Genomic DNA, 16859 nt, shown 5'->3' on the forward strand with positions numbered 1-16859 from the left:
GGGAGCAAAGTTTGTATCGATGTTTTTTTCCATAAGTACACAATTAATTTTTCACATTCGCTATTAGATAAAGCCACGAGGGCTGCTGCCAAGGCCGCGCTGTCAAGCCCGATAGCGAAGGCGAAACCGCCGCTGAACAAACAATTCTCAACGTTATCCGCGCATTCCCATCGACTTTCGCTCGCGAGATCTGAATCCTCGGATGGCGAGATCGAATTGGAGGAACACGAGAAACCTTACGACGCGCCCATGACAAGGATTTTCGGTTTGAATAAACCGGAATGGCTATTAAATATAATCGGTAATTTCTAACTAAGCAAGAGCAATGATATAATAGCGTGTTAGTGATAAAATTTGTTAACGGCTCAGATTTAAAGTGCAAAAAGAATCAAACAGTGTTCACATTGATAAAAAAAATAATTCACATTTTATATAATTTCTTCTTTTAGGAAGTATCGCGGCAACGACGGTGGGCGCTTCCTTCCCAGCCTTTGCCGTACTGTTCGGTGAAATCTATAGAATTCTGAATCTTCCGGATCCCGAGGAGGTCATGAGGCTGACCGTTCTCATCTCGATACTTTTCATCATCATTGGCATAATCACGGGTATCAGCACTTTTCTGCAGATGCACATGTTCGGCCTGGCCGGTGTACGTATGACGACGCGAATAAGAAAGATGACGTTCGCCACGATGCTGAAACAAGACATGGGCTGGTACGACGAGGATTCTAACAGCGTAGGCGCGCTCTGCGCGAGGCTGGCTTCTGATGCTGCGGCGGTCCAGGGTGCAACTGGAACTCGCGTCGGTTCGATGCTCCAAGCGTTTTCGACTCTCGTCATCGGAATCAGCATATCCCTGTCTTACACATGGAAGATGACCCTGGTCTCGATAGTATCGATCCCGCTGGTGCTCGGCGCGATAATCTTGGAAGCGCGAGTTATGGGCGGCATAGGTATGCGGGAAAAGAAAAAGATGGAGTCGGCCACCCGGGTAGCCGTCGAGGCGATAACTCACATACGCACGGTCGCCAGTCTCACCAAGGAGGAGGTCTTCTATCAGAAATATTGCACGGAGCTGGACCACGTTGCTAAAGCGAATAAAGTAAAAAGCAGACTAAGGGGCATTGTATATTCGTGCGGACAAACGGCACCGATATTCGGTTATGCCATAAGTCTCTTTTACGGCGGTTACTTAGTGTCCCAAGAGGGCCTGGCTTACGAAAAAGTCATAAAAGTATCGGAAGCATTGATCTTCGGCTCGTGGATGCTCGGACAGGCACTCGCCTTTGCACCGAACTTCAACACGGCCAAGATCTCGGCCGGCAGGATCTTCAAGCTGCTCGACAGAGTGCCGGAAATCACCTCACCGCCAGGATCAGAGGGAAAGGATTCAGACTGGGTGAGCTCACTTTGATATATTACAGTGTAAACTCGGTTTTATATATATAAGCCGTCAGCATACAGCGTGTGTTTTGGGCATTGCATTTCCCTCCGTTATGTGTATATATTTAGTGGCGGTCATTAAATAAATAATATTTGCGAAATTCAAATCGCAACTGCCTTTAAACCGCATGTTTAATGTTGAATAATAATGAACGGAAGATAAGACATGAAATTAAATTTTCATCCAAGATAAATAGGAATTTAGCCAAAAGAACGTAAAACGATAAAACGAAGGTAGATATGTATGTAACTAGTTTTAATTTTTAATTAGTCTTTTACAAAGTTAATCGAAATTTGCATGACATTAAACACAGTATTTAAATTGGCTACTGAATCGTAAAATTATTAGCCTTGGTGATTTGTTTTAACGCACGAAACCGACGAATTGTTATTGGACACTAACGATCCTTGTATTTTATTGTCGAATAATTTCTCTAGTAAATTAAGTAAATAAATCCTCAACTAAATTAAACTAATTAAATTAAATAAATTAAGAGCAAAGGTACTTTATATATAAAAAAGAAAAATATTCCGTTTTATATAAACTTAAAAATAATTTCAAGTTAATGAAATAATTAGCAGCGGTACATCTTTTTGTATCGCTTTTTCTATGTAAAAGTGCTTTATTATTATCTCGTTGGAGAAAACAAAGTCAAAATTATGTAAGATTTGTCATGTATTACGTACTAAGTACCCTATTATCTAACGAATTATTAATGGGAATTATTAACGGGATTTCTAACGGGTCGTATAATTTATAATGCACTCGATAAACTGCTTACGTAATCACGTTCTATAATCTACACACGAGTTGCAAACGGTTTTGATGGTTTATGAAATGCACGTAGCGGACGCGCAAATTAATCCGATGATTACCGCGACGCCTTGCCGTAAATGTCACTGATTGCCGGATGCATGTTTAATCTTCGCATCAGAACGCGGTTTTTCTGTTTCGTTTGCGGTGAATCGTGTTTGCAGAGCGAGCGCGAGCGCGAGTCGACGTGTCTCTGTAAACGGTATAATATCCGCTAGAAATTTACAACCGTTTGATAGCACCGCTCCGAGCGGCGTCTCATTAATTACACTCGCGAAAACGCGGAACTGATTTCGCCGGGAGCCAACACTTGATATTTGAGAATACTTGGCATAAATTAAATGGAGCGTAGTACTCGCGCTTTAAGTGTCTCCAAATCATAATCCACACGATCATTGCCATTGCAATAATGTCCCTTCACGATTTCTATTCTGAGAAAAGAGAAGAAAAGAAAGAAGAGATGAAATGAACTTCTTCCCTCTCTTTCTTCGCTCTTTTCGTATCGCGGGACTTATCGCGAAAGGCAAATGGCGCGTAAATTACAGGATTAACACGAATCTCCAATTTTCTCTCGACTAACGAGTCGCTTTGTGTTTTTGCCTCGCGCAGAAGGCGAATGGCTTGATACAATTCTCGAAGATCAACTTCCATTACCCGACGCGGCCGGAGATGTCGGTACTCAAAGGGCTGAATCTAATCGTGAAGCCGGGTCAGATGGTGGCTCTTGTAGGCCAGAGCGGTTGCGGCAAGTCGACTTGCATCCAGTTGCTGCAGCGGCTCTACGATCCCATCTCCGGCACCGTGACATTGGATCGGCGTGACATCGCCTCGGTTTCGCTTGCCACACTCAGATCACAGCTCGGCGTCGTCGGGCAAGAACCTGTCCTCTTTGACAGAACGATCGCAGAGAACATCGCTTATGGCGACAACAGCCGACAAGCGTCCATGGACGAGATCATCGAGGCCGCCAAGATGTCGAATATACACAACTTTGTCACATCGTTGCCATTGGTTAGTTCGTTCCCGTCACTATTGTGCTATACGCAGCGAAAAGCTCGGAGATTATGGTGAAAAAAAAACGGGGGGGAACAAAAAGCCTTTCATACTATTAACATGCGAGTATTAAAATATTAAAATATTAAATTTAATAAACGCACTAACATCGCACGCCGTCAAGGGATTTCGCCCTGCTGTTGTATGTAAATATAATTATACGTCATAATTGATTTTAAATAGTATTTAAAAAGTTATAATTGTTTTAAAAAATTATAAATAAAATATGAAAGCTATGAGAAGATAAATACGTTAATATTTTGTAATTATATTATTAATTGTTATTAATATTCTACAATTCTCTCTGTCTCTCTATTTCTCTTATGCACGCATAGATAAATATAATTCTATTTTTACTTTGCTTAGGGTTATGATACCAAATTAGGATCCAAGGGTACCCAACTAAGCGGCGGACAGAAACAACGGATAGCAATTGCACGTGCGCTATTGAGAAATCCTCGAGTTTTGCTATTGGACGAAGCAACATCAGCCCTCGATACGCACAGCGAGCAGGTAAGAACTGTCACGCTATTTTTTTCAAAGAAAAAATTATTTGCAAATAATTTTCCTTTCTTTAGCTCAACATCGGATAATAGGTTTTCCTTTTTTTTTCCTCTTTTTCCAAATGGCATATTATCTAAGAAATATAAAATAAAAACGTGCACGCGACCGTCTTTAGAATAAAACGCGTCCATCGCGTTCGTTATGCAACATCTGCAGGAAATCGTTTATTATTGTGAACAAAGCGTCATCTGCGAGATCTGCGAAGTGGAACGATCTCCATCCGGATGTGCTCAACTTTCGCTTTTTGCTCGGTGTAGCGTGTACGATTTCTCAATTAACGGTGTACCATAATTCCCGAGATTGCGTCTCGGCACGAGATCACGCTGCAACTCGCCGATGATGAGATCGACACAACGAAAATTGGAAGTCCAAGATTGAAAATCAAAGGAACACCGCCGTTATCGTTCTCATGAAAAGCCGACAGGCGACGGGTAATCGAGTTAATGGTCGTCGAAAGTGAAAGAGACGGTTTATTCCGCCCACACGTCTCCCTCGGGCGTCGTTCCTGGGTTTCCTTCACGATTTCCGTCGGCGGAATCGCATACTTCATAACAGTTGCCATAATCGTTAAGGACGTCTATAATATAGTCGCGCGAGATTTCGCCGTTTCAGTCGACAGGAAGATGATTTACACGCGGTACTTTTCTTTTTTATTACGCTCGTGGATTGCATTAAGCTAGCATCAAGTTTTTAGGTCAATCCATTTTTGCTACGCTGCTCTCCTTTTCTTTGTACGAGGCAAGTGTATTCATACGGAGAAATAAAAAAGAAAAACGTCACGCGAAAAATACGACTAAAATAGACGGGTTATTAAAAAAAAAAAAAAAAATCTAAATTTCAAGAGTTATTTTTACACAAATGTAAGCTGCAAGATATTTGGAAAATTAATCACGCAGGATTGGAGAAATGAAAAATTTCGTAATGATGATTGAATTAATTTCTCGTATATGTAGTGATTTGAGCGAGTTGTTTCGCATTTTTAATCAAAAGGGGCGTCTATTGAAACAAACGCGCATAATACCGAGTAAATACCGCGGAACTATGTTGCAAACGGAACTATTTCCGATAAGCAATAACGGGCGCGATAGTCGGCGGGGTTGGATAATAAATATCTGAGTATTTATATGATATCCACCGCAAACGCGGACCATCGACTGCGCGGACGATCTAAACTATCGCGCGGAACCGAGCGCGGACGCGCCGATGAATATTAACGAGACCCAGGTGGATTTAGATAAAAAATACAGGTAAAAAGAGTGAGCCAAAGTGCGCGTGAGGAAATAAAGCCCGCGGTCGCGCATATTACGCGTAGTTCTATACGCGACACGCATTTTGTATGATAATTCCGGCATGTTCGATTAAAATCCCGCTGACACTCGCGCGGATCAACCCTCTGCCCGCGGGATGGCGCAAATTGCATAGCCGCGCAATTACATCTTTCCATTTCCGTGCGTAAAGCAATTCCGTTAAAAAAAATACCGCTATAATCAGTCAAACAACCCGGCAAATCTCGATACGGACACATCATTTTTTTCATACACTCTCCCCCTTCCCCTCTTCCCCTTTCCCGTGGTCCCCTCTCTCTTTTCCTCACGCTTTCTCCTTCTCTCTCTCTCTCTGTCGATCTGTCGAATTACCGGATGAACTGGCTGCAACGCCATTGTCGGTATTATCGGCGCTAACAATCGGAAATGCTTGGCTTTACGAGCAAGCGGTTGTTGCACCCCCTCCCCGTCCCGATCAGGAAACGGCTCGTCGCGGCCAAATGAATTTCGCGGCAATATTGTTTCCGCGCCGACTCTCTCTCTCTCTCGGAATACAATCCCAACGGCGCCCATCCCTCCTTTTGTCGCCGGTATCGGTGAAACGAAAGCGGGAAAATGCTTACGTTCGATTAGCCCCGCTAAAGCACGCCGAGTCCCGAATCGCTTCCCCGATTTAAACTGCGTGTTCCACGTTAACACGGCCGCTCGCGTTAATTGCTCCGCGTTTACGAAATTAGTTTTGGAAGATGTGCTGAATAATTTATATCCCGGGAAACGCAAGGAACACACGCGCAGCGTTGTATTATTAATGTTAATTTGTTTTTAACACTTCCCGTGCTACTACGTGGCACGCCCCCGCCTCGCGTAATGGATCGATGTCATACATATGCAACGCGCGATACTGAATGTTTAAGTTAAAATTTATACCGTACTATTTTATAAATGAATTACGTTGGCTTCGAATAATTTTTTATTTTGTTAAGTATACAAATCACATTGCGTAAAAAAAAAAAAAATAACAATTTTCCGCTTGTAATTGTGGCTTAGCGAAATGATATAATGAAAAAGTCAGTATATTGCCCATTGGCGGATTATTCCAACGCGGATGATTAATTCTTAAGTCATATTTTAATTCAAAATTGCATAAAAATCTATATTGAAATAAAGCATTTTTCAATTATGCGAACAATTTTCAAATAAAATATCCAAGGCGTACGAAATCTTCGTTGAAAATTCGGTAAAAAAAAAATTCGATAAAACAGGAGTCAACTTAACGATCGTTTCACGTTTGCATTCTCGCTGTTGTCGCGCGCTCACAACGTGTTTCCGAAGAATACCTATCACATTAACCGATATTTTCTGCGTGCAGGTCGTGCAGGCGGCCCTAGACAAGGCCATGCAGGGCAGAACGTGTATCACCATAGCCCACCGTCTGGCAACCATAAGAAACGCCAACGTGATCTGCGTGCTCGATCGGGGCACCGTGGCCGAGATGGGCACCCACGACGACCTAATGGCGGCTGATGGTCTTTACGCTCACTTACACACTCTCCAAGAGTCCTCTATACAATAGTAGAAGAGCGACACGGCGTCGGATTTCTTCGCTTTTTCCTTCTTCGCGCGACTCAGCCGTGATGGTGGATCGAGCGTCTTGGAGATGTGAAACCGATTCGGAGACGATGTGAAAAACGAATAAGAACGGAACGAACGCGAAGAGTCCACAGAGCGGAACTCGAACGGCCGTGATCGCCATCGTCGAAAGATTCGCGGACCGCAAGACATCAAGGAACACAAACAATGTCCAAAGGAACGGAAAGCCGCCAAAACGGAAGATGGATTTTGTAGGTTTGCTCTCGTGAAGCAGCCAATGATCCATCCTACGTGTCGATTTTATGAACGTGACGACACACAGCACCGTGATTTAAAATTACTGATCGAGAATCGAGCAACGTATTTTCGACGGAAATCTGACTCTCGCAAATAAAACTTTGAAATCTTATCAATATTCGTTTCTTTTTTTTTAAATTGTTGGATTTGGTTTTCAATCAGTGAGACAATTGATTGCAAAACTCTATCGAGACTATCACTGATCATTTTATTTTTTTTTTACACGAGTATTAATAAATTAGTAGGATCTTAATCTTTTTACAAAATTATCTTTTTTATTCTATCTCGACTGTTCAACTCGTCTATTTCCTCTTAATAATTTAATACAAATTATTTGCTACGGCTGTTAGACTTAAGCCCTCCGTTAAAGACCTTTTTATCGGAGGGCATGCATGCTACTTCTCCTGGCGGCCACGTTACTTCATTAGGCATCGTATCTCGCTCACTCACGTAACGATCCATCCTTCTAAGCGACGAAACGTTATCCATAATGGCAGGCGATGTAATAGACTTTACTGTCCCTCTACCCCCGCCGTTATTCGTATGCGTCGACTTTCCTCCGTAGCGTTTTCTCGGGTCATATTTCTTCACACACGAAGCGCAAACTTCCCGCGATCTTTATGAGAGCCATCGTATCTCGTGACGAGTGCTAGGAAATTTGATTGTCCTTCTTCTCATAAGAAAAAGGATAAAAAAGAAATATAAGTAAATACCTTTTCTGTACCGCTAACATTACAGTTCCGACAGATCATCATCTACGATCTGTTGCTTTGTTCCGTCAGTCGAAAGATCGGTGCGTTGGTCTGAATAGAATGCAATTAGCGTAATTAATGTTATTGATCTACGCCCTTCTCGTGTCTCGCTAGATTGAACAGACGGCGAATAACTGAATCGATCAGTTTGCGGAACGTAACTCGTGTAACAAGGCGTGCAAATGGTGACAGGTGTTCAAGGCTGTAAAGGCGTGACGTATATATATATATATAAAAGAATGTCCTCCGTCGCCGTCATCATCGTAATTTCGACAGTGTCGTGGCTTTAAACGACGTAGCATGAAAAATGTATAAGTATTTCTCCAAGAATAATACACACTCCACCCGCAACCCCTCTCCCCCTCCCACCTCCATCACCCGCGCGTTTCTTCATTTTTTCTCTTTTACCTGAAAAATTCAGATGTTCATTTTTATTCCCTCGCGAGGAAGAGAAAAAAAATTCCCTTCTCATTCGGATACTCGTAAAATACAGTGAATTCACCCAAGGGGCGAAACGTCGAATATACAAAATCCGCGGAAGGACATAATAAATTGTCGTCGCCCTTTTATCGCTCGTTTAGAGACTACATGTTAGTCTAGCGGACTCACCTGACGGAAAGGTGAAAGAAAGATGATAAAGTGACGGCGACGAGGGCGATAAGGGATGCGTGCAAGGGAGGCGTGTTTGTTTGGCGGTATCCTCGGAGGGAGGAAATACTCTTTTTCGCCGGAAAATATACGTGTCTGCGAGCATGTGCTGAATTCGATCGAAAGAAATTATGTAAAGCGGCGCTCGTGTATGGGTAAAATTTATCACCGTAATAACAGTCATGTGTACGATATACGTATAACGTACGAATAAATAAAATGAAATAGGAAATCATATATATTTACGAGAGGAGACGCGACTCCGGCGCGTAAATATCCGGTTTCCCCCATACGAAAACGGCTTTCTTCGCGCGAAACGAAAATCGATAATTGTGAAACAATCAGCGATTCGTGCGGCGGTTATGCCATAAAATAAATTATAAATTTACACGTCGCAGCCGAGTCATCTCGCGATTACATTCCCTCCCGATACCCGATGCCTTTTCTTTTTAGGCCTTAATAACGAGACTCGCGAGCCAGCGCGAAGATTTATCGGATTTAGCGATGACGTACGCTCGACGAGAACGAGAGAAGTGCGTGTAAAAAGATCCGAGACAATTTTTCAGAATTTGCGTCCTTTGGTTTAAGCGAGCTGCCGTATCACGGACATGGTCGCAATCCATTAGAGAGATAAAACTATGCAAGCATGTCCTGACGAAACGATAAAAGAGCGATCCCTGCTAATCGAGATACAACCAAACAAATAAACGACTGCTAATCGCACGTATAAAAAATAAAGATTAATCTTTGCTTCAGAAGAGTTTTCGTGAAGTCCGTATCTATTTAAAACAATTTTAACTATTTTCTTAAAGCATTTACACATTTACATAGAAAGTTACAAATAGATTTAAATCGATTGAGATCGATTTAAATTCACATTGACGAAGTAAATAATTACATAAAATGAATATAATTATATTTATATATTTAATAACAGTGAACAACATCGAAGGAAACAGTGTAATTTTATAACTCTTTTAATTTCTGATTAAATCACGAATGGCTATTTAAGATTAAGGCTGCGACCATCATAATTTAAGAATTTAAAAGATCTTATAATTAATTATAATAAGAGAATAGGATAAACTACCTCGATTCAGACATATAAAAAAATGCTAGAATCCGAAAATTAGTGTGATTTATACAAAGGATCAAACGTGCATATCAAACGGTTATGCGCACTTGCAGATGATATCAGGATGAGGTATTAAAATTTTTGTTATAAGAGAGAAATATTATTGTAGCGTAATAATAAAGGAAGCTATAAAACGGAGAAAGAGATCGCGAGAAGAACGCGATCTAATTACAGTTTCTTTCTTCCCTTCCCTGATGTCGTTTTTTTCCCCGACATTCTGCTCTGCATTATTGTTCGCGAAAGAATTAATTAATCAGATGGAGATGACGTTTATAAAGAACGTTTCAGGCATATTGGCTCATCCTTCATAATTCCGCGATGAACTTGGGGTCGACTTCTTCTTGGGAAAAATTTGACGGAAAATCTAATTACGAGAACGTTTAAAACTTGAGAAGCTGTAAGAGCTTCTAACAATTGAATAATAATTTTTTGATAAGCTAAATTATCGGATGGGATCGATCTTAAGTAGCGCTGTTCGCCTCGAGAGGCAATCACCTTTTTATATTCGTATATATATATATATATATATATATATATATATATATATATACTTTTAAGCGTAATTTATATTACGAGACAAGAAAGGCACGTCTTTATCTCGTCGTCTCCCATTCCCGTCTCGTCATAAGTACATCTATTTTTATCACAATTTTATTTATATTATCCTCATCATCGTGGATATGAAAAAAGAGAGGATATGAATGAGAAGTTACTTTCTCATTTCACTTCTGGCAGAAAATTCAGAAACGGAAATTCAATTATCGTATCATCTCATTTTCGCTGGGATTACGATTATTTTTTTTATTTCTCCAACAATCTCTTCAAAATTTCATTCGTAAAAAGTCTGTAAACTTTCGCGTCTACAAAAAAAAAAAAGAGAGAAAGGTGAATGTCTCTATCTTATTATCGTTATCGAGATGTCGTCCAAGAGGAGAAGTAGTGGAAGGTTTAAGGATTCAGACAGAATATCAATTCAGAAAGTGAATATCAAGTTCGATGGATGTTGATGACCCAAGAGACAGGTATTGAGAGAAAGAGAGAGAGAGAGAGAGAGAGAGAGAGAGAGAGAGAGAGTCTTTCAAAGCTCGAGTGAATTTGCAAAGTTACGAAGCTGCAGTGGAGGCTGCGATGGCCAATAGAGTTTTTAAGCAAACTTCCGCTGACGTTGCTGTGCAAATTCCGCGGGGAAATAAGTTGTACATCTGGTTCAGCTTTTATTTCACGTTGATCAGTTAAATTGATATAAAGAGTAAATTAAATAAATTACAGTCTATTTATGCGAAGTCTATAAAATGATCGCTTATTTATCCGAGATTGATTATACGAATGATGGCAAATGACACACTTTAATAATTAATAACAAAATATTAATTGCGCTAGATTGCCGATTGTCAGATCTGACCATCTCATTTCGCGCTTAAAATTTTATAAAGTGACAAATAAATTTACGTTGTTAACAAAGCCAATCCATCCATTATCTCTCCTACAAGCTTTTAATATTTCAAGTATTGATGTAGTACACATTTCGAATAATAATAATCCAGTTTAATAATTAAAGTTTCAATAAATTGCAATTTTAATATTCAGCAAGTTTACAGCGAGACTAATGCCAGGCAACATCCAACTAATAATAACGCTTAGCTGCACGACACAGACGAAATTTTGGGACAGAATTTAGCATGGGTCGTTGTGGTTGGGTGTCAATTAGCATTCAGTGAGGAACGTCGTCCTTTGTTGTACGTACCAGGAGAACTGGTCCGGGCGTTTCATGGGAAGCAGGGGATCGTGCCAACTATCGTGGATGGCGTAGAAATGGCGGTCGGGGAAACGCCGGTGTAGATGTAGACACGTTTGAATAAGCACACGCGGGAGTGAAGAAGGGATCGTGTAAACAGATACATATCCGTAGTAGGACACGAAGGGGGTCGGACGAGCCAACTTATCTTCATTATTTATTACCGGGACCGCAAATGTGCGTGATGGCTTTATCATTATTAAAGATTATTATCGCGAGCTTTTTTCCAGGCCCTTAGCTCAGGAATTGAGCACGAAATATCTCCTCGGCGGGAAAAACAAAAAAAAAAAACAAAAAAATAACGCCAGTTCGCAGAATGTGAATAATAAAATACCACGCTGTCGCTGCCTACTTTGAAATTTTCACGTGCGAGATATTTTGCGAAGCTCAGCCAGAGATTGTTTTTCATGGAATGCGTATTCCGACGTATAAAAGGGGAGGCAAATAGATCCGATAAAAATACTAGCGTTATTTGAAGCTTTACATGAAAGAGATGTGATAAAAATACGAAGTCCGGCAACCTCGTTAATGGTCGGCGTTAGTTTCACTAGGATCTAACTAACTTGCAATGCGCGACGATAACAGTGCAATACAAGCAAGCGATGTATAGAATTAGAAAACAGAATATAAATAAATCAATATATATATATATATATATATAAACTATATATATAGCTAGACAGAGAGAGAGAAAGAGAGAGAGAGAGAGAGAGAGAGAGAGAGAGAGAGAGAGAGAGAGAGACAACCAGTTTGCGAGCACCGTTTCTATTGTGCAAGCCGTCGCGCATATAAATCAGCATAAATTGCAATGCATTCCGTAGTCGCTGCATGCATCGTCTGCGTTTCGTACGTACGCGTTTAGCAACAGCACAGGTGCGATACTCATGCGGGATGCTGGCCGTGTGCAACCAACAGCGGTAACCGGAAGACTGCTTCGTTGACTCGCCGTAACGACGAGGCAATTTGTACGATTTCTTCGACACGTGCAAATATCCCAATAATCTTATTTGCAGTGATCATATCATTTATCTTAATGCAGATGAAGTTATACATATGTGTTTGAAGTTATATGTGTATTAACACAGACAAATTAGCGATAAGAAACTATTAGCGAGCATCGATGACGCAAAATTGTTTAATATCACACTTGTTTTACATAGATTTGATGATATTCTTGCTATTATTATTACATTTTTAATAAAAATAATACGATGCTCAATAAAGTTAAACAACGAAATTAAAATGATTGAAATTAATTCAATTATTATTAATTAAAAAATACGAGGTTTACTTCTACATGCTTGCTGTGCTTATTATTATTCATATAAAAAAATACATGTAATAAATTACATTTCCGAGAAGTTCTTTCACTAGACATATCAAATATATGATTTTATTTATATTTTTGATAATTAATCTAAGAAACCTTGCGCACACATAAACATAAATATTATAAAGCAAATTCATTTGTTCCTTGTAAAATAAAATAAAATATTTTTTTGGAATCGTTTTATTTAATAACGCATCAAAAATGGGAGCTGTAATTTTCCGGTGAGTTTTGAATATCATCCTGGAGACGCGGTATCGATCATAGATAACGTCAACATCCGATGTGTGCGAAGTTGTCGCGAAAATGTTTTTCCTGAGCAAACCTATGAGGTGGCAGGCGATGGTACTGCGTTTTCAACGTCGCGACTGAATCAGTCATCTTTACGGACTTTCGTTTAACTTGGCGGCTTTAGAGCGACTTTGCTGCCATGCCGTAAGATACTTTCATCCGCCGGCGCGTTTTCTCAATGGCGAAACCGCATCGCGGACTTTTCATAGCTCAGATTTCTGTCGCGGCAGATCCAGAATCGTTCCGGAAATCTCATGCCTGCGGATATCCCTCCTTCCGGTTGCCGTATATTTTCCGTCCAGTCTATCCAATATCGCAATTCCGATAAAAATCTTGGCAATCCAGCCGCGCGCCAAACATTTTTTTCTGCGACATTCTTCATCTAAGTAAAAAATAAGTAACGCGGTCATTGAAAAATTTAAGGAGGAGATAATCCAAAAAATTCCGAGAGAATTCTCTTTTTCCTCTCGATTGATTTTCTGGTCTAGGCGATTATATTTTGCGCAGCAAAAATAAAAATTTCCATACGTTCCTGCAAATATTAAGAGATTGCTAACGATAAAAATATCATTCTCTATAAACTGCAATATTATTAAATCGAAAAAGAGATAAAAATTTTTTTATAAGATATTCGTATATTTATATCAATTGTAATTTTATAATAATTTTTCTTAAAATTTCTCTAATCAAATCTTTATCCTTTCAATTTTACGCTCGTAACGCGAAAAAATCTCTGAAATTTTTCATCCGCTTTAAGAGACATGTCCTTATACCGTGCCAAAAGAAAAGCACGGATTTTTATATCAGAAAGAATTTCACATTTATAATATCGAAGGGACGCGTCGGCGTGATCATATTTTACTCGATAACATAAGCATGCAATATCAAACGAACTGAGTGGAACGTCGTAAATATTTCAACGCGAGTTCGAAAGCGAGTGCTCTCTTGAATCACGGTTGCGGTATCGAGCTGTCGCAACGATGTATCTCGGAAGCGGACACATTTTCATTTATCGCGATATCGATCGTGTGCACACCGCGACGAATTCGAATTTGTAATCGGGTTCGCTGTACGTTCCCGCGGCTCATCATGATCCACGTCGACGGGGGGGGGGGGGGGGGTGAAATCGCGAGCCGTGTGCGTGCGCGAAAAAAAAGTCAGCGAAAAAATATGACGAGGAGAGATTACCGACGCGCCGATAAATTCAACAATTTTATGGATCGCTTATTGATAGCGTCGTTTATGCTGTGGCGAAAGTTAAAGCACACGTCCGCCGCACGCGTGCAGATAAGGGCAAAAATTCGTGGAATCATCGGCGGCACGCCGAGGGAGAGGGACCTGATGGAAATTGCATATGGGATCCAGCCGGGTGGTGCAACGTAAATTTACGAGCTTACGTCGCTGGCCGGAAACGAGCTCGTAATTCTTCGGTTCCAGAACTGAAGGACGCCGGCACGTCCAGCTTGCGATCGTCTTCCTGAGAACCTTCCTGATATGCAGAAAAAAAGCGCCATGACATTTTTCTCCTCGTTGAGGCGCGTTGCAAGTTTACACGCTTAATTACATCGATTTTGTTTACGCTCCGAATATCGCTGATGACGCGTGAAATCTAACGAGAGGAGATTAAGATTACTTTGAGATTCAAGCTCGTATTTTTATCTGATGGTTTTGCCATTTTGCCGTAGATTAACGATGCATGATAGCGCGTATGAAAACGAGAATAATGGCGCGGCGAAAATGGAACGCAGCCATGGGAGAAAAAAATGTTTCGTGGCGGAATACCGGTATTTTGCGTTTTAGCGACTAATTTCGTTGTTTGTTATACTCCTCTAATTTTTTCGAGCCGGGATAATTAACAAGTTGCGCGCAAGCAGATTGTGTTTTTGAAAAGTTTTGTTGATCGCCTTCTGCATGATATATTAATTTATAAATAATAATAGCATCAATATACATTGATAAAATAAACAATGATTTATTACATAGCAGAACAAGTTAAAAATAAATCATATTAAATATATATTATTAAAATATTATTCAAAAATTATTCAGAAGCAGATTTCTTATTTTTAACCATTTGCCAATATAAGTCTTTAAACATCAAATATCAACATAAATACAAAAAAATACAATAAGTTTAATATACGATAGTTTTATAAGTTAGACGTTTAAATTAATCTCTCAAATAAAATCTTTCTCCTTTAGATAGAATTCGAATATCGAATATTAATCAAAAAGCTTGTAGCTTTTATCCGAGGGACATCAGCTTTCAGCGAGATTATTAGCGAAAAATTTTCTTATAGAAATATTTTCGAAAAACTGAGAAAGTGCAAATGGACGGTTCTAATATATATATATATATATATATATATATATATATATATATATATATTATTAGAAGGAAAACAAGTCCGATGAACAAGTGCGCGCCCGAGTTATTTATTTCGCCGTTGGTTGCGCATGCATGCAGCCTGAGGGTAAAATCCGATTTTCCATGGACGTGCCCGCATTGTGCAGTTTTGCAACGGTGTATAACACCGTTGTCTCATATCCCTACTGTTGCACTTGCGCATCTCACGGTGCATCTCACGATGCAGGCACGAGTAATGGACGTGAACATGGACAACGTTAACGACCAGAGCCCCCATAATGGCGCTTTAATTTTAATGGATGTCGCCCGATAGCGGCTAAATCCTTTATAGATAACATTCGTAATTATTATCCTTCTATCTTATCACCTCCTTTCCGCCTTTTCTCCTCAAAATTTCGTCTGTTACGTTTTCTCATTTGCGAGACATGATAGTAGGATACTTTCTATTTTCCCTTAAGTTCACTGGCCTCAATCCACGTGTAAGCTTCTCGTTCCAAATGGAAAACGCGCACAACTAATAATTGCAATTATAATTGGTAAAATAGGATTGCCACGCGAATGCTCGTATTTCATAAAATGATAATATAGAAACAGTAGGTTAGCATTTAAAATGCCATTTAACGCGATTCCGCATATATTAAAAATGTTTTAAATCAATTAAATGTTGATAAGCGGATGGAATCATTCACGTAGATTATCGCTTGAAAAATTAAATAATAACGTTTAAATAAAATTATATTAAATTCGATCGGCTTGGCTTTTTGCATTTAGATTAATATTTTTTTATTCAAAAACCCGTCAATTATTAATAGCATTCAACGAATGAGACAATGACCGAATTTAAATTACGAATCGTAATACGCCAGTATCTTTTATCTCGGGCGTCGATTGTAGGATTATGAACTTCAAAATGTGATAAATGACATTAATAATTTTACCTATTTAAAAAAAATGCAATCGTTTATAATGCCGACTCTCCGACAATTCACATCATTAGATTTTATGTAGCATAGAGCGTAATGGGAGGCGTTGGAATGGCCGATAATTACAATAGAACGATGCGCATCGCGCGGTGCGCATCGAATAAATGTACTATTAATGTATTTTATTTCATTTATCAAGTACTAATGATGTTGATGATTAACGACGAAACAATTGAACTTATTGTGTAATGAGAAAATCATTTCGTCATAACGCATCGCGCGGTTTACGAAGACTCATTATCATCATTTGCATATATATTTGTTTATATTGTCGCAACGAGTAAAATATAATTCTTAAATTTAACGCGCCTTTGCGATAATCCATATTGGTCTCGATTCATTGTCGCTGTTTAAACCAAGTAAATTTCCAAGTCGTATCACTTAATTTTATTATTATTGCCATTACGCTCCACCACATTTCCTCCGTTTAATTGTACCACTCCGCCTATTTTCTTTTCTTTTTACGTTTCTTTTTACCTCGAAGAGGTACGTTATCCCGTCGTGCGTTGAATTAATATACCAATATCAAGAATA

The 16859-nt window shown here is 39.6% G+C and overlaps 2 protein-coding genes across 8 annotated transcripts in view; one reads left to right on the plus strand and one right to left on the minus strand.

Annotated features, from left to right (window-relative positions):
* Positions 1 to 9703, plus strand: part of Mdr49 (Multi drug resistance 49) — a 53813-nt gene extending 44110 nt beyond the window's left edge. For all 7 annotated transcript variants that reach the window (XM_011648580.3, XM_089084820.1, XM_089084825.1 and 4 more), the window contains 5 exons: positions 68 to 301; positions 450 to 1399; positions 2867 to 3268; positions 3677 to 3823; positions 6509 to 9703. In XM_011648580.3, the coding sequence (XP_011646882.2) occupies positions 68 to 301; positions 450 to 1399; positions 2867 to 3268; positions 3677 to 3823; positions 6509 to 6712 (1937 nt within the window). In that variant the 3' untranslated portion in view covers positions 6713 to 9703. The remainder of the gene's footprint in view (positions 1 to 67; positions 302 to 449; positions 1400 to 2866; positions 3269 to 3676; positions 3824 to 6508) is intronic.
* The window catches only part of vermilion (Tryptophan 2,3-dioxygenase vermilion), a 236349-nt gene that overhangs the window by 101026 nt on the left and 118464 nt on the right, over positions 1 to 16859 (minus strand). The gene's annotated exons all lie outside the window — the stretch shown is intronic.

The sequence above is a fragment of the Pogonomyrmex barbatus genome, unplaced genomic scaffold (genome assembly GCF_055798465.1).
Source record: "Pogonomyrmex barbatus isolate J1 unplaced genomic scaffold, ASM5579846v1 scaffold1, whole genome shotgun sequence".
Lineage (NCBI taxonomy): Eukaryota > Metazoa > Arthropoda > Insecta > Hymenoptera > Formicidae > Pogonomyrmex > Pogonomyrmex barbatus.